The sequence below is a fragment of the Vulpes lagopus genome, chromosome 2 (genome assembly GCF_018345385.1).
Source record: "Vulpes lagopus strain Blue_001 chromosome 2, ASM1834538v1, whole genome shotgun sequence".
In the NCBI taxonomy this organism is placed as follows: domain Eukaryota; kingdom Metazoa; phylum Chordata; class Mammalia; order Carnivora; family Canidae; genus Vulpes; species Vulpes lagopus.
In genome coordinates, this window is record NC_054825.1 from 63858679 (window position 1) to 63879948 (window position 21270).

Consider the following 21270-nt stretch of genomic DNA (forward strand, 5'->3'; position numbering starts at 1 on the left):
CAGTGGTTTAGCGCCACCTTCAGCCCAGGGCGTGATCCTGGAGACCCAGGATGGAGTCCTGCGTCAGGCTCCCTGAATGAAGCCTGCCTCTCCCTCTGCCTGTGTCTCTGCACCCCCACCCCGGTCTCTCATGAATAAATAAAATCTTTAAAAAAATTGTTGGAGGTCTTCTGATGTAACCCATTTCATTTTTGGTATATTGATGCTGTATTGCATTTAGCCTGCAAGTGTTACTAATTTGTAAGTCAATTCTTACGAAGATAGCAAAATCAAATCATGTTTTCTCCCTCTCATCCTAATTGCAGGAAGACATTCCTCTAATTTAACTGATCATTATATAGTATACTAATGACATACCATGTATTCTTGGCAAAAAAATTAAAAAGGAGTGGGTACTAGCATACAATGCATTCTTGATACCCTTCAAAATTGATGTGAATTTGCCTCTCATCCCAGTTATGAATTGATGTATATTTGCCTTCGATTTAGCAGCCAGTTGTTTGGCATGTACCCTAGTCCTGACGAAGAGCCATTCAGCTCCCCCCTCTCTTCTCTTCTGCCCAGGATTTCTTCCACCCCACTTCGGATTCTCTGTTCAGGAGTTTTATCACTGATAAAACTAACATAATCTGGGATTCAGCACTTCCTGGTATATAGTTCCCTCTTGTGCTTTAGTCCCCTCTGACCCTCTCAGTAACCCTGAGGGAAGTGAGGTGGGGTAAACTGTGGTTGGATGAATTGTTTTCTGCCGAAAGGGACTTAGGCTAAGCTAATACCAGCAGAATGATCGGGCATCTTTTTCTAATGGCAAGAAAATAGATACTAAGCAAAGTAACAACCAACCAACAAATATGGGGTTGAAATTTTCTAGCAATGATGTAAGACTACAATTGCAGTCTGATTTATTTTTGTAATTATAATGTAACTGAGAGAAGTGGGCCTTCTGGTAACTGTTCAGTTCCTTTCAGGTTGTTATCTCCCTAAGGAAAGTGAATGTAGCCTTTTTCTCTCCTTCAGAAAAGAGGTGATGATTTCGAAACGGTCTCCTTCTGGCTCTCTAACACATGCCGGTTTTTGCACTGTTTGAAGCAGTACAGTGGAGAAGAGGTGAGAAAACCTTGATTACAAAACCAGCATGATATATTTTCTCTGACCCCTTTAAGGAAAAATTTTAAAGCACAAAACATTTGACCATTTGTTAATTTAGAAACCTGAATTCAGAAGTGGCTTGGAAGCTCATAGTTTTGTTTGATGTCCATTGTTTGTGAAACAGTGAACTAGAGAGCAACATAGTTTCTTCCCTCTGAGAGTTTGTATTATGAGAAAGCATAGCAGAAATACAATGAGCATTGGTTAATGAATTGTTATGAGCAATGAAACCTCATCAGTATGTGGAAATGGGCTTTTGAGGGGCTGATATGAAAAATATTGAACTATTTAAAGAATTTTGGCTTTTGATAATACATAAAAGGTGATCAAGCTGAGGCATATCTCTTTAGATTGGTCCAAAAACCCGTTTTGCTTTTATTTGCAGTGATAGGTTCATCAGGTACTTGATAGACTTCAAAACTGTTATTTCAAAACTATGTAATATATTAATATTCTTTATTAAGGCCTACTCAGTGAATATCAGACAGCACTTACTGTACACTATGATTTTTAATTCTTACAACATCTCTGTGAGGTAGAAATTATAACCCAGTTTTACAGATGAAGAAACTGAAGTTCAGTGAAGTTCATCAATTTGCCTGGGTCCTCTTAGTCAGAAGGAGCAGAGCTGGGATCTGGGGCTGCCTGCCTCTGACAGCCTGTGCCCCTACCCACTGCTGCCCATGCCTTCCATTTTTTGCCTGGAAGGCAGGCAGAGAAGCTGACCAGCAGCATTTTCTAGGCACCCAGAGGCTAGGGGCAGAGGACTGTCCTGGCAAATGATGGAAAATATAAATATGAGTAAGATATAGCCCGTGAGAATATGGGACAGACAGACTAGAATTGCTGTAAGGGACCATTAGTTATCCTGTCAGTCTCCACGTCTAGACCATGTTAGGTCGTTTGTAGGGAGGCAGATGCTTGACTGTGGGTAGAATCCATCAAGCAGACAATGTCTGACAAAAGTACCTGCCTGTACAGTTGCTTTTCCATTTTAACTAATACCACCAAAAAATTCCATTCTAATCTTGGATGGAAAATCATGTATCGTTACCATGAAATGTAATAAAAATTTTTTTATTTTTTGATCAACCTCTTGGTCTATTTTCAGATTATGTGTGCCCTCCAGAGGCAGTATTTATAAATAGGACTGTATTTAATGGAATTGAAGTTAAGAGATTAATACTTTAGATAACTTGATGTTTGGCAGTAAACCTGCTGCATCATGAATGAAAACACTCATTAATTTTTTTTCAAATTATGTTCCCCCGTCTTGTTTCACTGATGGCTATTGGAAAGGCTTAAATGCTAGCTTGCCAAGTTTAGATGTTATTCAAAAACTAATAGGGAGTGGAAGTGGGATACGAAGGAAACAAACACACAGAGCATTTGAGAATGACTATCTGGCATTCAAGCGTGGAACAGATGGAAACTCTTCAGAGGAAAGACAGCAAAGGAATCTAATAAACAAAGGAGTTAGGAGAGACATTTTATTTCACATGGGTCTCATTAACTTTGCTTTCTGGTTCTACCAGGGCTTTATGAAACACAACACATCTCGCCAGAATGAACACTGTCTCACCAATTTTGACCTGGCTGAGTACCGGCAGGTGCTAAGTGACTTGGCTATTCAGATCTACCAGCAGCTTGTGCGGGTGTTAGAGAACATCCTTCAGCCAATGATCGGTAAGTAAGGCGAGGGCTTGGCCGACATCAAGGTCTGCCTGCCTCACGTGCCCACCAGCAGCACTTGTTTTGAGGCATATCTTCATATGAAGAACATAAAGTTATAAGACTCAGTCCTGAAATTAGCTGAGGAATCCCAGGACCCCAGCCATGACTAATTGGGATACATCAAAATCACTGCTTCCACATGATTGAAAGGGCAGTATCTAGTGACTCTCCCCAGTGTGATGCCTTTCCCTTGAGATTGGGTTATGCTTTATACCCAGCAATATACCTCATTCTTTGTCCAATTTTCAAAAACACTTTATTTTTTAAAAAGATTTTACTTATTTATTTATCAGGGAGAGAGAGAGAGAGAGAGAGAGAGAGAGAGAGCGAGAGCATGCCCACTCACGTGCACAAGCAGGGGGAGCAGCAGGTAGAGGGAGCCTGAGGCAGGCTCCATCCCAGGACTCTGGAATCATGACCTGAACCGAAAGCAGATGCTTAACTGACTGAGCCACCCAGGCACCCCTCAAAAACACTAAACTTTGGTCTAAGGACGCCTGGGTGGCTCAGGGGTTGAGCATCTGCCTTTGGCTCAGAGTGTGATCCTGGAGTCCTGGGATCGAGTCCCACATTGGGCTCCCTGCAAGGAGCCTGTCTCTCCCTCTGCCTATGTCTCTGCCTCTCTCTGTCTCTCATGAATAAATAAATAAAATCTTTAATAAATAAACAAACAAACTTTGGTCTAGAAAACTCTTACACAGGACTTCCTGGGGGGGATCCATCTAAAACTAAGGAAGTTGGGGAGAGTTTACATTTCTCCTGCTAGGCTACAATAAAAGGGTTGGGGGTACCATGGCAACAAGAATAGGTCTCAGACACTCCCTGATGAGTTCTACATCTCAAGGCCCCTATGGAATTGTTAAAAGTAATTTGGTTTTAAAGTAGTGGTTTCTCATTGGATATAAGTGACTGGGGTGTGCACGTGTGTGTATATTTCTATATATGTGTATTCAGCTAGGTGTGTGAGTCCACATACCTCTCTTTAAATGTGTCTACTCACCCTAGGTGTGTATTTTTGTACTGTACTGCCTATATTCCTTGGGAATGTGTAGCGTGTATAAAGTAGAATTAAGAGGCATATATAAATTGCAGGTTGCTAATTTTGAATGAATTGAATTAAATTTGCTTTAAGTTACCAAACTCTGTTATCTTCAAGCAAATGATCAGCAGCTACTTAAGGCTTCTCCCAAGCTACCCTTTCTTTTTCCACATGTGTGTCTTCCACATTTCCACAACTTCTTCGTTGCCGTTAGTACTCCCATCTTCCTTTGCAGGCCCACAATAAACCAACCATAGTCATAAAAGGCTGAGGAAGCCATGGGAGATTCTTAGCAGTGATTTCTTCAGGGTACAACCTCAGTGGTCAATTTTTCAGTTGTCCCCTAATGGTTGTGTATTCAAAGCAACGTAGGTCAGCTAAAATGTAAGAAGCAACACAGATGCAAAGAAGGTCAACTTCAGCTAATATTTCTTTTATTTTTGCCTATTTTTATTGACTAAACAGTAAGCTTAGCTCTGAGATGTCCCACTGTAAACTACTACCCCCACCTCCCAGTCATTTGATAACAACTGCCAATGTTTTGTGTCAGCCTGAGGTTCTGTGGAAGCTGCAATTAGCACTGTGAGAAATAAAATGAATAAGAGATATAAACCGAATCAGAACTGGCCCCTGCTCTCAAGGGGCTGCCAATCCAGGGAGTAATCATCCCATAACCATCCTGGAGGAGGAGGAGGCATAAGCCAAAGTCAAACACTGTGAGGACACAATAGAGGGAGCAGTGCCCCAGATTTGAAAAGACCAAGTTCTGGGATGCTGAGGCTAACCCAAAGCTTCCCTGCTTCCATGGAAAGCTAGGGCAAGGAAGGGCCCAATTTTCCAGTCCCACACAACCATCCCCTCCCAAGGCTTCTCCATTGACCACTGCCCAGTCTCCTGCCAGTCTTGCTACTTGGTTTGCCTGTGGGGCTCAGATATCCCTGGAAAATAACTTATCCTCTCCCTAACTGCTGCATTTTCTCAAAAACCCTCCCAAGATATCCCAGGCTTGTGCTGTTATAAGGCTGCTGCTTCATATTTTAGCAAATGCACCATTAAGATTTCTTAATTTCATAAATATTTTCATTTAAGAATTATTCCTTCATTAAAATTCAAAACCTGGAAGCCCTTTTTTTGAAAGTTGTTTTCCCCTCTCTTGAGACTCAGATCATTTTCCTAAATTGCATGTCTGAGAGTACATGCATGCATTGTGTGAGCAGGCATGTGTATGCGTGAAACAGGCATCTTCTAACACGTGAACTGCCCCTGCAGTGTCTGGCATGCTGGAGCACGAAACCATCCAGGGTGTGTCTGGGGTGAAGCCCACAGGGCTGAGAAAGCGAACCTCCAGCATTGCAGATGAGGGCACCTACACACTGGACTCCATCCTCCGGCAGCTCAACTCGTTCCACTCAGTCATGTGTCAGCATGGCATGGACCCTGAACTGATCAAGCAGGTGGTCAAGCAGATGTTCTACATCGTCGGGGCCATCACCCTGAACAACCTCCTCCTGCGGAAGGACATGTGCTCCTGGAGTAAAGGCATGCAGATCAGGTGAGCGGCCGCCCACAGCTCCCAACACCATCCACTCACTGCCCAAGTGCTGGCTGGGCTTCAGGGGCCTTCTGGCTTGTTCGAGGGCAACGCACCTGAGGTCTACTGCCAAGCAGCCAAGCAGCCAGGGCTGCCCACACTTGGAGCTGCTTCCTCTTGCCTGGCTGGACTTCTCCCCTCTCATTCGGTATCACTCCTGACTGCCTTTCAACACATTCTACCCACCACTGTTTGGGAACTCTGCTCCCCCATGACACTAGCTTGTTTGAGGGGACACAGAGCAGATGAAAAGTACTTCGAGTTGAGATAGCTGTTTTCTCACCTCTTGCATGTGTTTTAATTATACCTAACAAGATATCTTTATGATGAAGACTCCTAATGTTTGATTTCTTTTAGAAATTTATTTTGACAAGACACCTTTTGTACCATGGCTACAAGAGCATGTCTAATAGAATCTTTATTAACTTCAAACATGCCCCTCTGACATTTAAGAAAATGTGCACTCAATGGTCTGCCCAGCTGCTCCTTGGCATAACCCATTATCATAATAAAATTGATTTTTTTTTTTTTTTTTGCAAATCATTTGTTTTAAAACAGAATACTCACCAAGAGAGGGAAAAAGGATCTCTCCTACATAAGTCTTTAGTTAATCTCAGGAAACCTTGGCATTCTTTTCAAATTTTCCATTCTGGTACACAGCCTTTACAGTTAACGTTAAGAAGATAGTACTTTCCTCTCTGGTAGTAGAATTTATTTCTCTAAGGTTTGTTTACACCTGTGAAGCCCTACTGTAATATCATCTTTCCTCCTATCTGCCTGACTGCAAAGTTCTGATCGTGTATCCATTTAGTGCGTTAGCATGAGAACCACTGTCACTTGTTTGACTGCCTCTTGCAACCTCAGCATCTGTGTAGTCTCCACATCTCTCTCCATATTTGGGGCCTTTTCTCTCCCAGCGCTCCCCACCCCCCACTTACCTTGTCTCCTTCCATCCCTGAGCTTCCTTAGGCCACAGCTCCATCACCCACACTCTTCCCTAAAGAGGGCTGGAGTGCAAGGCCTATGTGGGGGGGATCTTGTTTCTCGTGACTACCTTGAATTTTGACATAAGAAGGAAAAAGTACTCTAAGGTTACTGATTCTCTCCTCTGATGTTATAAGACAAGCTAGAAAGCATTTTCTGGTCAGCTGCATAATAAGGACACAGCCGTATTATGTTCTATTTTGTCTCTCAGCAAGTTTTATTTTGTAATTTTTGCTGTAATGGCTGTATTTCTGCCTTCCATTGAAGTTAATTATATCCTCTAGTCATTTACTCTTATATAATTATGATTATAAACCTCATGGCTATAATAAAACCTTAAGCACAGCTGGTAAGATTTAAGAAAATTGAACAAAAATACTGCTTGTCATTTTAACTGAAATTCCTGACAAAGCCGTACATAAAAAATTAAGACATTTATGACAACATTCAGTAAATTTGCATTCTCTCCCTCTTTCTCTTTTTGGCATAGGTACAATGTCAGTCAACTGGAAGAATGGCTGCGTGACAAGAATCTGATGAATAGCGGGGCTAAAGAAACCCTGGAACCTCTCATTCAGGCTGCTCAGCTTTTGCAAGTGAAAAAGAAGACAGATGATGACGCAGAAGCCATTTGTTCCATGTGCAGTGCTCTAACCACTGCCCAGGTGAAGCACCTCTCCCTGCTGAGAGTTAGTGTAGTATTTGTCAAGGGGTGACAGTTAGGGAAGTGAGGTCCCTCATTCATGACTCTTGTCTCTGAACTGACTTCATGTGATTGGAGAAGACATATATCTATACAAATCTTAAAGGAGATTTTACCAGAAAGTAAAAATTTGGGTGAGAGTCACAATCATCCACAGTCCACATTCAGCAAATACTGTGTCCAGTAAGTATCACACCCCCAAGCACTGAGGTGCAACCAAGAACAAAACAACGTCCCTGCTTCCAGGGGGTGTATATTCTCTGTGTTCTATGGAGCCTGTATTCCAAAAAATAATTTTCCATACTATTTGATAATTGAATGATATTAGACTTCTCTAGTTTTAAGACAGATGATTCTTGTTCCTTCATTTCAATAAATGACTGATTGAGTGCCTATCTCAAGGCACCATACCTATTACTGGGGGAAATATGTCAAACAATAAGAAACAGCCCTTGCCTAAAAGGAATTTTCTAGTGTAGTAGGCAAGAGAGGTGTACCCAACTGATTCTACTATAAGAGGTTCCAGCATTCTATAGTAAGATGTCTAAAGGAAATGCTGAGAAGATATTACTCTGTTCAAGGAAGGTCCTATTAAGCTGGGCACTGCATTTAAGGAAGTGAAAAGAGGGGAAGGGCAATTTGAGGATGCTGGCAACAGCATGAGGCAAGGCATTGGTATAAACCATGCCTATTTTTCTTTTGCTAGTTATTTCTTTGCCGACTCCTGGGCTTTCTTAATGGTCTTTACATGTCTCATACTATAGACAGCTTATACAGATTACACGTAGAATATGCATAGAAAGCAGCAAGATGGAAACGAGGGACACTATTAACAAACAGTTGCTGCTTGGGTAGACTGAGAGGATTGAGTGGGACACTCTTCATGTTGTGTTCTTTTGTATGGTTTGGTTATTTTTCCAAATTTATATTACTTCTTAAAATGTTCAAATATTCCATTAATACATTCCTATTTTAAAAATTCACATGATAAAGGTAAATATGCCTTTTTAGACCAGCTCTCTCTCTCCTTATCCCAGCCCAGCCCTGAGTAGAATTATAAACTGTATGCACAGGTCCTTTTAGTTTTCCAGACTGTAAGCACCTAGTGTGTGTGTTTGATAGTATGCTGAAGACTTTAATCATTTCATTTCTCACAGATTGTCAAAGTGTTGAATTTGTATACTCCAGTTAATGAGTTTGAAGAAAGAGTCTCTGTATCATTTATTCGTACTATACAGGTAAGATCTCCTAGATCTCCTAGGCTTTCTTTTTTTTTTTTTTTAAGATATTATTTATTTATTCAAGAGAGACACAGAGAAAGAGGCAGAGACGTAGGCAGAGGGAGAAGCAGAAACCCCGCAGGGAGCCCAATGTGGGACTCCATCCGGGAACTCCAGGATCACTCCCTTTGCCTAAGGCAGACGCTCAACCACTGAGCCACCCAGTGTCCCGGCTTTCTTTTTCTTTGATTCACCAACACAGTTTTTTGAATGAAAATTTTATAGTGTTTGAAAGAAATTGTGTTTTTAAATTGTATTATCTCTAATTTTAACAATGCATTAACTTTTTGATAACAGCTTATTAGAAAAATGAAGTGATTTTAAAACAAATGTAAATATTCTTTATTAGTTGAGGACTTGGTAGATTTTTGGTGCGGGGAAATAATCTTTATAGATTCAAAGAACTGATGCTCTGTTTTTATTTTTTTTTTATCTCAGATGCGTTTACGAGACAGGAAAGACTCTCCTCAACTGCTCATGGATGCTAAACACATCTTTCCTGTCACCTTTCCTTTTAACCCATCCTCCCTTGCACTAGAAACCATCCAGATCCCAGCCAGCCTGGGCCTGGGATTCATATCACGGGTCTGAAAGTGATGTGATATCAAGGCAAACACTGACAATAAGAACCCATTATTTCCAGTGAGCTACTGAAGAGACATTTTTAAAGAAAAAAGTACTGATTATCTTTCAAACAAGAGTTTATTAACTGGAAATTTCCCTAAGTACTTTCATCACCATGGAAAGAACAATAGGCTTCTTTGTGCTGTGTTACCTTAATAGCAACACTCACCCTGGGTCAGTTAGGTTTCCCAAGGTATGTACATGCAGGCAAATGATGGAAGGAAGGGGGGAAAATGTCACCAGCTGCCGGCATTTACTATAAATCCTTAGCACTGCATCCAACTGTATGGTAAGAATGTAAATGCCAGCTACGAGCTGTTGTTAGGAAGGCACCAACAAAGAGCCTTCTCTGCGCGGACCAGAAGAATTGAAAGAAAAATTGCCATTGAGTACATATCATATCAGTTCAGGAATAAATTATGTTGATACTGTCAAACTGGATCAAAGAAATAAACTGGCAATATGTAAAGTAATTGGTCAAGTAACTTCTTATATGTGTCACTATGATATAGAGGTATTAAGAGAATGTTGGTTTGCCATATAGCATAGAAGTCCATTTGTACTGTAGTTTACTGAGCATTTTAAATTGCTGCTACATACTGTGTTCTTTAATATATAAGCGATACTCTTATTAGGCACTACAACAATAAGCTTCTCTTTTATCAACTCTGTTTACAATTCAATCAGATCAGTTTTAACTGGATTATGTGCAAATATATACAGATTCTCCTGCATAAGTAGCAGACACTGGGAAGTCACGTAGTAATATGACAAAATGTTTGACATTTAGGGATAGGATTAGACAAAGTGGCTATTGTTGATGTCATTATTTATTCAGAATGTATTACATTGATGTGCTCATTAATTTTCCCTGGGTGGATATCACATCAGGGTACAGTGTTCTGTAAATTGACTTATTTTTAGTTCCCGGATTGGATTCCTGCACTGCATATTCTCAGCCCTGACAGGTTTTCTTTCTTCTTCTTAATTTATTAAGAATTAATCTCAGTTACTATCTAGAGAAGATTGTCAGCATAGTCATGATTCAGGTCTTAAAACCTTGATTATCCTATAAATTATGCAAAAGAAGGTATATAACAAATACTATGGTTCCATTTTTTTTTTTTAAGACTTTGCAACTTCTATAAATGTTCTTGGTACCACTAGATACTTTAAGGAGCATCATATTACGAATACTTTAAGACTTATATAAGAAATATAAGAAGATTGCTAAATTTTGCAGAGGACTTGTTTCATTAAGACCCAGATCCTATAAGTTTCATTCTGAAATCCTAATTAAACATATTCTCAATTTTTCCTGGAATTCCTAGAAAGACAGTAAGTCTTGCAAGTTGTGTGAGAGCAAAATCTTAGCTTTCATTAGAAACTCTGGTTCTGAATTACACTCATAGATTTATGTAAACTTAACTGCTTAGATCGTCTATGAAAAATGACATCTTATTAAAACGTGCAATATTAATGGAAGTCAAACAGTTTCAAATCATGATAAAGATTGTTTTTAAAGGACAAACACTGTCTGTTAACTTATTTAGACCTCACATTCCGCACTTATACAATAAGAGGGTTGGACCCTTACACATCTAAAATTCTCTCCTCTTGCCACTTGAACCATAGAGAAACTAGATGCAGTTACTCAGTGAGTTCACCCTCGAATGGAAAGAGCAGTGTTTGCTGCCTCTTAATTCTGGGAGATTAATAAAATGTAAAATCACAAGTTGATGTAGCCATAACCTTTCTTAAATGTACATGATTTACATACATACTTTTAGACAGTAAATTCATTTGAGTAATTTTTATTGCATCATGTACTACCGTATTCAGTTTGGATACATTTATTTATTTGCAAAATCCACCAAAAATACTACAGATTCAATCAGGCTCTCTTAGTTTTCCCCAGTTGTCAATGTGGTTTTCAATGAACAATGAACTCTTAAAACCATTTGGTTAGTACTGAATGTGCCAGAGTACTGACTTGTTGCATAAAGGAGATGCTAAAAAGATGCCACCCTGCTGTAGACTTTCCACCTTAGACCCGGAAATCCTCCCCCCAGGCCCTCCCATAGTTTAGTCCCTGTACAACATGTCCTGTGCACACAATCCTGCCAGGTCTTCAAGAGCACACTGTAGCTCCTACTGCCATGGCAGCCTTTTATATTACCCCTGACAGCTTGTATCCTGAAATGTCTCTTTCTTGTCACCTGTCTTTCTGCTGGAAAGTGCTGGGGCCTCCTCCTTTCCACACCTGGGCCAGAATCTCTCCCGGTCAGTGATGGTCACACAAAGATTCTACTATTCCAGGCTCCAGTTTCCTCTGAGAGCTAGCCAGGACCCCAGATGGGGATCTGAACTAATTTCTCCTAGCAGCCTAAAGATCTTTAGTCATAACAAGAATACCTTACAACCAGGGAAACCCAAGTCCTGGTAAAAGACTCTGTGCTACTTTCTTGAGGATACAACAGTAATCTGCAGATTAGTGTTTCTTTTAGCACCTGAGGACAGCTCACCCTCTCTCCAACTACACTTTCTCACCCAGCCTTCAAGCCTACCTTCCCCAGCTGCCTACTCACCCACTCTGGCTGTGGAAGGCAGTGGATGGAGTCAGTCCTCAGTTACCACCCTGGCCTACCTTCAGGCCAATGTTTGTTGTTCTCACTCAGCAGTACATTCTTTAACATTGTCACTAATTTGTTTTTTCATAATTCCCCTGGGACACATAGTAGCGTTTCAAAGAAAATTCTTGAAAGAACCCGGTTCTGTCTTAATAGCTCCTTCTCAACAGTCTCCCCACACACCTTACATATGTACTTAGCTCATGCCTTGGAACGCAAGGCTGAAAAACTAGGAGCAATTTTCCTTGTAGCTTTTCTTAGGTTAAGGCTTTGGTCTCCCTGACCTGAGAGTAACTATAAAGCGGAAGGTAAGATCCACAAAGAGATTCCTTTGGAAGTTTTGGAAAATCTCCACGTACCTGAGACTTCTTTTGTCAAGTGCAAAAGTACAAAAAGATATATTCCAAAGCCTACCAAAGGAAATTTGGGGATTCTGGTCAGTTTGTATGGTTTGCTTTATTTCCTTTGTTTCAGTGGATTATTGAGAATTGGCTCTTTCTGAGTGAGTCATTATGGGTTATATAGATCAGATCTTTTAACTTGTGGGGGGCTATGAAAATATTGGAATTTCAATGTAGTGATTGTTTTAAGAAATTACTCCCCTGGTAACCGTAGGTAAAGGGGTACCTGTCCTATCCTGAGAAATCCTCACACAATATTCATATGCCTGCCTGCCTTCCTTATTTTTCTCTTTTTCCTTCTTCTCTCTCCCCCTCCCTCCCTCCCTTCCTCCCTCCTTCTCTGTCTCTGTCACACATACACACAGAGTCACCAGAATGTAGAGTTCCCCAGGAGGCATAAACAAGGATCCTCTGGATAACTTCAACTGTTGAGGACAAAACAGAAAGCAAAAATTAGTGTGTGACCTTTCAATTCTCCTGCTGAAAGTAGTATAGAACAGGACCTTGCACCTGGCGATGCTTTTCTTAGGCTCACTTCCTCTGTTACCTCATTGTATCCTCACAACAGCACTGGAAGGTAGGAAGGGTAGCTACTACAGTCACTTGCTGATGATAACTTAAGAGGTCTGCGACTTGCTGAGGTCACACAACGCTCCGTGATGCCACTTCCCTGCATGCGGCAGTGGCAATGTGGCAGGTGGAGGGCAGGAGACTGAAAAGTCTCCAGGTGACATTCTGTTTCTCCTGGTACCTGTGGGGTGACCTGGGTCAGCAAGAGGTGTTTTTTTTCTTCTTCTTCTTATCAGAACTGGCAACTGGCATATGGGAACCGAGCAAGTGCCAAGTTCCAGGTTCTTTGTGCTAACGAGATGAAGTGCCCAGAGCCTGGTGGCTCTCTTGTCAGTTACCTGCTATAACTGGTTTGATTTTTATAATGAGTCAGAGCTCCCTCGGAGGGTACAGTGCTCTGTGCTTAGGTCTTTAATTAGTAGCAGGCTGTCTCAACCTGACTGGAAGCAGTGAAAGCCTCCCACAAGTTAAGAGGTAGGTCACTCTCAACACACACCCAGAGCCACCACTAGAGCCACCAGGTGAGCTGTGCATCCTGCAGCCGAGCCTCTCCCCCCCCCACCCCCGCCCCCGCCGGGTACCTTCTGAGGCCTGTCCCTGGGCAAGCCATATACAAGTCAGTGTGTTTGAACATTACAGTGTGTGCATGCTGCCAGTGTTTACTTTGGAGCTAGGAGGTGTGCTATGTGCATGCATGTTAGAGAGGCTCTGTGTATTGCTGTGGCCTCTGTTCATGGATGGGTAAGTGCATTGTGATTCCTTCTCAGGCTGTGCTGTGAGGACCGCCTTAACCCCTGCTCCCTTCCCTCTGAGAGCTGCCTTAAGTTCTCTGGAACTTTTCCTCTGTAAGGGACTGACTTACCTGGGGAGGATAATCTTGCTGTGTTTCTCAAGGTTTTGTGAGGGTTTTGGTTGGATGTGGCCTCCAACCACTATTCCCTTATTCCCTTCCTGCATGACTCTCTCCCTTCTGTGACTTTGCCTTCCTTTCTTTTCTATTATTTCCAAACAGGTAATAGAACTCAGGCAGCACCAGTCTCAGAGCCAGTGAATGCGGGCTGAGAGAGTGTTCCTGAATTTGGGGGGCTTTGTGTCACAAGTAAGCAAATGAACATATAGAAGAAAGAGATAAGTTAGCTTCTTAGTAATGCTTAAATGGCTTGTTTTCTCTGATCTTTTTCTTAATACAGGTAAAGGGTACAACTGTAAAACCTTCCATAGACATGCTTTAGAATGTTTTTTAGGAACCCTGTACTATATATAAAAGTTTGAATGAAAACTGGGAAGAGTTCTGAAGTTCTAATCCATAGTATTACCCTAAATTAAATCAACCTGGAGTTATATTCAGCAGATTTCTCAATAGATCAGGAACTGAAAGGTACTCTGTAAAATAGCTGTCAAATGCATTTTATATGTTTTTTAATTTTATAATTTGGTCTAGCGAAAATGTTTGTTAGCTTAACTGAATGAATGTCTTTAGCTTCCTAAAATGACTGAAAATGACTAATGTTTCCTTAGTATTGTGATACAGCTTGAAATATTTGAAAGAAAAATGTTTTTCAAGTGGAAACTGGTATGTGTAATTAAATGCTTGGTAGGTCAGTACATTTTCATGCATTTTTCAGCTAACAGTTTCAAATATCTTATTGTTACCATATGTTAGAAAAGTTTAGCCTACATTTCAGGCTCTCTAAATCACTTGAGTCATTTAATATTTTCCAACAAATGGTGAATTTTTCTCTTAAATGTGGGATATGTGTGTTGTAATTTATGATTCCTAGTTATGTATTTTTGTGGACTCCTGGAGTAATGTTCACTTTTTTGTGTCCTTGGAAAATTTAAATTGCTCTAACAATGTTACACAGAAATGAGCTCATGACATTTAACATACTGTATTTTAATTGTTAACTTTAATTATTAAGTTACTGTGAAACAGATATGCCATTTAACTACAGTGAAACTGAAAATTGCAGGCTTTCAAATATTTTTCCTTGTTGGATCTGGAAAAGGAATTCTATTTTGTTCTACACAGAAAAACATGATACAGTTAATCTTTGAAAAGTTCTTAGGTAACATATTCATCCATTAGAAAAGAAGCAGAAATACTGAGAAGTGAAAGATATTATCAATCAACTCTGGTTTTAAACTGAAACCATCCCAGCATATCTCACATGGAATTTTAAAAAATAAGTTAATAATTCAGCTCCTGTCAACAAGAGCCTTTGAAACATGCATTTTCACTAGTTGTTATCTAGTGCTAGGATGAAAACCAAAACAATATCAGATTGACATTTATGCTCTAAATTTGTAGCTGTCTAATGTTGTCCTTAGTAAATGTTTGTCATTAATGCTGTATTCTCCTAGCTATTATAGAAAATTGTTCAAATAAAGATATGGAAATAAAGGATTTTTGTTAGTGTCTTATAAATAAACTCACAGCACAAAGAACACAGGACACACACCAACGTAGAACACATTCTGGGCTGTAAAAACACACTTTTAATATTTAAGAGACATACAGTGTCTGCTTTCAGATGACAATAGAATTAAACTAGGTATTAATGTTAGAAAAACAGCTGGAAAATCCCCAAATTTGGAGCTTAAACAACAGTCTTTTTAAAAAGATTTTTAAAAAATTTTTCTGAGACGGAGAGCATGCATGTGGACCGGCATGAGGGAGGGGTAGGGACTGGGAGAGGGGAAAAGCAGACTACTTGCTGAGCAGGGAGCTGGACACTGGGCTGGATCCCAGGACCCCAAGACCATGACCGGAGCCAAAGACAGACACAACCAACTGGGCCACCTAGGCACCCCTTAACACACTTCTAACAGGGATTTAAAAAGAAATCTTAAACTACATGAAAATGAAATTATAAGTTACCAAAATTTGTCAGGTGCAGTGAAAGCCATGTTTAGAGGGAAATTTATAGCATTGAATGCATGCATTAGAAAAGAAGAAAGGCCTATAATCAATCATTTAAGCTTCTGAGGAAACTTAGGAAGGGAATATTAAATGCAAAGTAAGCAGAAGAAATAAAAATCAACAAATCAAAGACACCGAGGATAGAAAATCAAGAGAAAATCGATGAAACCAAAAGGTGGTTCTTTAAAAAATCAATAAGCCTCTAGCCAGTTTAATGGAAAAAGAGAAATAACCTACAGTAGATTAGTGGTTGTTTAGGGCTGGAAGGAGTTGGGTTTTGGGAATTGAGAGGATGGAGCCATAACCAAGAGACATGAAATTTCTTTTTGAGATGATGAAACTTTTAAAATTAACTGTGGTAATAGTTTAATCTGTGAATCTACTAAAAACTACTGAGTGGTACACTTAAAATGGGTGAAGCATATGCTATAATAATTATATCTCAATAAATTTTTTAAGTAGATTTTTGACTTCTGGTATGACAGACTGAGAAGCTCAGCAAATTCTTCCCTCAATAAAGGAAGGACAACGCTGGACAAAAGTGTGAAAATTCTAAGGCTCTAGAAATTGATGAACATCATACAACAAACTAGTAGTGTTTATTCATGAAAAGCCACTAACCTCTTAATAAGAACAGCATTTGTCTGACAACCTTGCTCAGGGCTGCTGCCATCATCCTCACCTCGACCCATCTCAGATAGTCTGGTAATTCTACCAGAGTCCTGCAGGCTAGGAAAACCAGTGGCTTTGCCTTTGAAGGGGCTCACTTGAGCTGGAGTGGAGTGCAGTAAAACCCCTTACCCAGCAGTGATGCTAGTAGTCTCAAAACTGTGAGAGAATACCTTTCTATTGTTTTAAGCCACCCAGTCTGTGGTTGTAGGAAAGTAACACAGTATTAATCTCAAGTATCTGTGATGAATTAAGATGCATATTTTCAGCCCTAGAGGAACCACTAGGAAATTAACTCAAGAAATAGAGTTCTGGGGTGCCTGGGTGGCTCCGTAGTTGAGTGTCTGCCTTTGGCTTGGTCTTGATCCCGGGGTCCTGAGATTGAATCCCACATCAGACTCCTGCTCAGCAGAGAGCCTGCTTCTCCCTCTGCCTATGTCTCTCCCTCTCTTTCCATGTCTCTCATGAATAAATAAATAAAATCTTAAAAAAAAAATAGAGTTCTTTTAAAAGGTAGGGATTAAAACGGTGCATGTGCGTGCACACACACACACAAAAACAACAATAAAAATCCCACTATCCTGAAACAGGAACAAAAGATAGCCATATAGAAAACAAAGACAATCATAACTCCAACCATACCAACAATTACATTAAATGTGAATGGATTATACACTTCTGTCACAAGGCAGAGATTGTGAGGTATATTACAACATAGAGAAGGACTAAAATTTTAAAAACTGGCAATATCAAGTGTTGATGAGGATATTAAGCAACTGAAACTTATACACTGTAGAAGTAAATTGAGGCAATTTTAAATTTTTTTAAAGGTGTTATTTTTAAGTAATCTCTACAACCCAACGTGGGGCTTAAATTTACAACTCCAAGATCAAGAGTCACATGCTCTACCGACTGAGCCAGCCAAGGCAATTTTTTTAAATTAGCAATATCTAGGGGCACCTGGCTGGTGCAGGGGCTCCATCCCAGGACCCTGGAATCATGACCTGAGCCAAAGACAGTCACTTAACCAAATGAGCCACCCAGGTGCCCCTTTCCTACTCTACGTCTTGTCTTTTTTTTTATGTTATTATTTTGGACAAGAGGTACATAACATTGAATTTACCATAATCCTCTTTTTGTGGCACCTATCACTGTTAGTCTGTGCAAGGCCCTTTAAAATTTTTTTGGTTCCTTCACTTTCTTTACTGTCAGTCTCATTTCCCTCAACCTCACAGATATTCACTCTTGCATACTTAATGATGATTTTGTATTTTATCATCCATTCTTTTTCTTATGTACACTTTTGTCCATGAACAATATATAATATTGCAGTTTTTGCTAGTTTTAAAATATATATAAAGGCTTTTGCTATACATATATTCAATATTGCTTTTTATATGTCTCTGAGTCAATAGAAGTAGATCACATCCATTCCTGCTGGCAGCTGTAGAGTATTATACCATATGCATATACTATTTATTCATCTCCCATTAATGGATATTGATGAATATCTCCTTTGATATATAGAACTGTGTTGATGAAGTTATGTGTTATGTTGAAGATCTATTTAACTGTCTTGTTCATGACTGTGATAATTTATCTGCCTAAACTTATTTTCAATAAATATTCTCAAATTGCTCTCTAGAATGGCATCAGTATAGTTTCCACCAAGTTGTGTGAGCAAAAAATTCTAGTAAGCATTTGATGTTGTTCCACCCAAATATTTTTGCCAAACTGATGAGTATAAAGTGATATCTCTTTGTTTTCATTTGTATTTCTCTGGTTACTAATAAGGGTGACATCTCTTTATGTGCTAACATAAAGAGTGTTCCCACGTGCAAATTGCCTATTAATGTCCTTGGTCAATTAAAAAAAAATGGACTTACTGTCTCTTTTTAGCCAGTTTACAGTAGTTTCATATCTATCTTAGATTAATATTATAGATGGCGGGATGTTAATCATTTGTTGGTTATTAAGTTGTATTTCCCAGGCCACTGCCTTTTTTTTTTTATGAATGATGTCTTTCACTGACACCATTTCTATCCTTTTGATAACCTCAAATTCATTATTTATATCTTCCTATGATTGTGTTACCCTGTATCTTAAGATATTCTTTCCTGGGCAGCCCTGGTGGCTTAGCGGTTTAGCACCACCTTCAGCCCAGGGCATGATCATGGAGACCTGGGGATCAAGTCCCACGTTGGGCTCCCTGCATGGAGCCTGCTTCTCCCTCTGCCTGTGTCTCTGCCTCTCTCTCTCTCTCTCTCTCTCTCTGTCTCCCATGAATAAATAAAATCTTTTAAAAAAAAGATATTCTTTCCTAACCTAACATTTAAACGCTGTTACCCTTCTTTTTTTTGTTAAGAACAGTACACTTTTGGGATCCCTGGGTGGCGCAGCGGTTTGGCGCCTGCCTTTGGCCCAGGGCGCGATCCTGGAGACCCGGGATCGAGTCCCACGTCGGGCTCCTGGTGCATGGAGCCTGCTTCTCCCTCTGCCTGTGTCTCTGCCTCTCTCTCTCTCTCTCTGTGTGACTATCATAAATAAATTTTAAAAAAATTAAAAGAACAGTACACTTTTAGGGATGCTTGGGTGGCTCACTCCGGTAAATGTCTGCCTTGGCCCTGGGACCAAGTCCTGCATTGGGCTCCCTGCTCAGCGAGGAGTCTGTTTCTCTCTCTCCCTCTCTCTGCCTTCACTCCTCCCCCAGCTCATGGACTCTCTGTCAAATAAATAAATAAAATCATTTTTTAAAAAATATTATGGTTTTACCTTTAAGTTTTGATCATGAGTCTAACTGGAATTTATTTTTGGATACAGTATTTTCCATGGATTTGCTTGCACCCCCCCACACACACACACACAATGGACCCATCTATTAAATAATCTTTTTTCTTCCCACTTTGATCCTTAAGGCCACCGTATAATATGGGACCCTGCTGTTGGACTCCCTTCTGTCCCATTATTCATTTATTCATTCCCATACCAGTATGACACTATTTTAATGATGATTGATGGCTTTGTGATATCTCTTAATACATGGTAGAGCAAATCTCACCTCTTTGGTCTTTGTTTTGAAGATTGTCTTGGTTATACATAAATTTTATTCCATATAAAATATAGAATCATTGTATAATTTTCCAGAAGTCCCTCTAGGATTTTTATCCCAATTATATTAGGTTTATACATTATCTTACTAACCTGGGTAGAATTGATACCTGTACAATATAAAATATTCCCATCCATGAAAATGGCATTCCCCCGCCCCCCAATTTATTCAGGCCTTCTTTTATGTCCTTGCAGAGAAATGTAAACGCTTTCTTCGCAAAGACCAAGCGCATTCCAAGAGGGAGTGGAATCTCTAGACACTGTGTCCACTGATGTTGTACATGTCTTATTTTCCTTCTCTCTATCGCATTTTCTCAATGATTATTGCTCACATAAAGGAAAATCACTCGGCTTTGTGTTTGATTTTGGACACGGTCACCTGGATGTACTCTCTTACAAGTTCTAGCAATCTGTTGATTCTCTTGGACGTCCCTATGGCAGTGGTCACAGCCTCGGCGCTCTCCAGTGAGCACCGTGAACTAGGGAAGCCACAACCGGGGCGGGGGCGGCTCGCACCGCACCTGGGGCCCGGCGGCTGAGCGCTCAGCACCCCCGCCAGGTGGACCCACTGCGCCGCCCAGCACCTGCCGCGGGGAGGCTCCCGCCCCAGCCAATCGCGGCGCGGACCCGCGGCCAGGCCGGGAGGGGCCAATCCGCGACGTCCCTCCGCCGAGGCCGCCCGCCCGCGCCGGCGGGGAGTCCGCGGCCGGAGCGCGTCCCCGGCGAGGTGGCCCGGCGCTGACCCCGGCCGCACCCCGCCGCGGAGCCCGGCCCCCAGCGGCCCCGAGCGGCCCCCAGCGGCCCCCAGCGGCCCCCAGCGGCCCGGCCTGCGCCGCCCATGGCGGGGGCCGCGCTGTACACGCAGGTACCTACGGGCGGGCGCGCGGCGGGGGCGGGGGGCGATGCTGACCTACCTGGCGCCGGGCCCGCGGGCGCCCCTCGGGACGGCAAGGCCCAGGGCGAGGGCCGGTGCCCAGGGATCGCGCGTCCGGCTCGCGAGCCAACAGGTGCAATCAGAGCTGCCCGCGGAGACAGAAATCTCAGATACCGGCCAGATAGAGCGCCCGTGATCTTCCTGAGCCTCCTGGAGTCCCCTTGAACGAGCAGCTTGAGGATTCAGGATGCTTCCTAGAGTTCCTGGGTCTCCAGAACTGCCTGCAGGTGCCTGGAGCCCACCTGACATCCGAAGCCGCAGCTGCCTGGGCGTGTGAGGCCTGCTTCGCCGGTAGAAGTTAGGGCTTCTGTGAGTCCAGGGGTCACAGGCTCCTGACCGCACACTTAAGCGCTACTTTACAATTTATAAAGCACCTTTCACTTACATCCTGATTCGGGGAGTCACTCTAGAGCATTCCTTGGAAACCATCTCTTCCCCAGGCCCTGAGGGCTCCACCCCTTGTACAGAAAGACAGCATTCTGGAGCCCAGGACCTTTAGAGATGAACTTGGCTAATTATTTGGATAAACAATAATTTGAAAGTGCTGGCCCTTTTGGGGAAAAAAATCCATTTGAATAGCCACAAAGTCAGATCCTCTCACACCTCAGTGGAGTAAAAATCTATGGTTGCTAATATTCAGATGGATGAGGCTAGAATCTATCCAATTTCTTCTGACACATGTCCTCACTTTATATTTAAAAGGACACTTTGCTATAAACGTCAGTATAAACGATAGTTGTAAATAAGCGTTTCGGTGGTTTAAGCAAGCTTTTTCCTTCTGCTTTGCTAAATTAGTAATACAAGTACAAATCATCCAAACATTACTGTGCCCTCTAACACATTTCCATTAACTAGGCTTCTAAATGGGCACTGTTTGAACTAAACTATTCTAGAATAGTTTACCGATGAGAATGCAAGCCATCAGATATCC

At 41.3% G+C, this 21270-nt stretch overlaps 2 protein-coding genes across 10 annotated transcripts in view; both read left to right on the forward strand.

Annotated features, from left to right (window-relative positions):
* The window catches only part of MYO5A (myosin VA), a 198999-nt gene extending 183890 nt beyond the window's left edge, over positions 1-15109 (forward strand). For all 8 annotated transcript variants that reach the window (XM_041743414.1, XM_041743415.1, XM_041743416.1 and 5 more), the window contains 6 exons: positions 1018-1107; positions 2685-2835; positions 5192-5474; positions 6988-7162; positions 8358-8438; positions 8919-15109. In XM_041743414.1, the coding sequence (XP_041599348.1) occupies positions 1018-1107; positions 2685-2835; positions 5192-5474; positions 6988-7162; positions 8358-8438; positions 8919-9071 (933 nt within the window). In that variant the 3' untranslated portion in view covers positions 9072-15109. The remainder of the gene's footprint in view (positions 1-1017; positions 1108-2684; positions 2836-5191; positions 5475-6987; positions 7163-8357; positions 8439-8918) is intronic.
* Positions 15110-20109: 5000 nt separating this feature from the next.
* MYO5C (myosin VC) overlaps positions 20110-21270 on the forward strand; it is a 94229-nt gene continuing 93068 nt past the window's right edge. For both annotated transcript variants that reach the window (XM_041745482.1, XM_041745483.1), the window contains exon 1: positions 20110-20270. In XM_041745482.1, the coding sequence (XP_041601416.1) occupies positions 20244-20270 (27 nt within the window). In that variant the 5' untranslated portion in view covers positions 20110-20243. The remainder of the gene's footprint in view (positions 20271-21270) is intronic.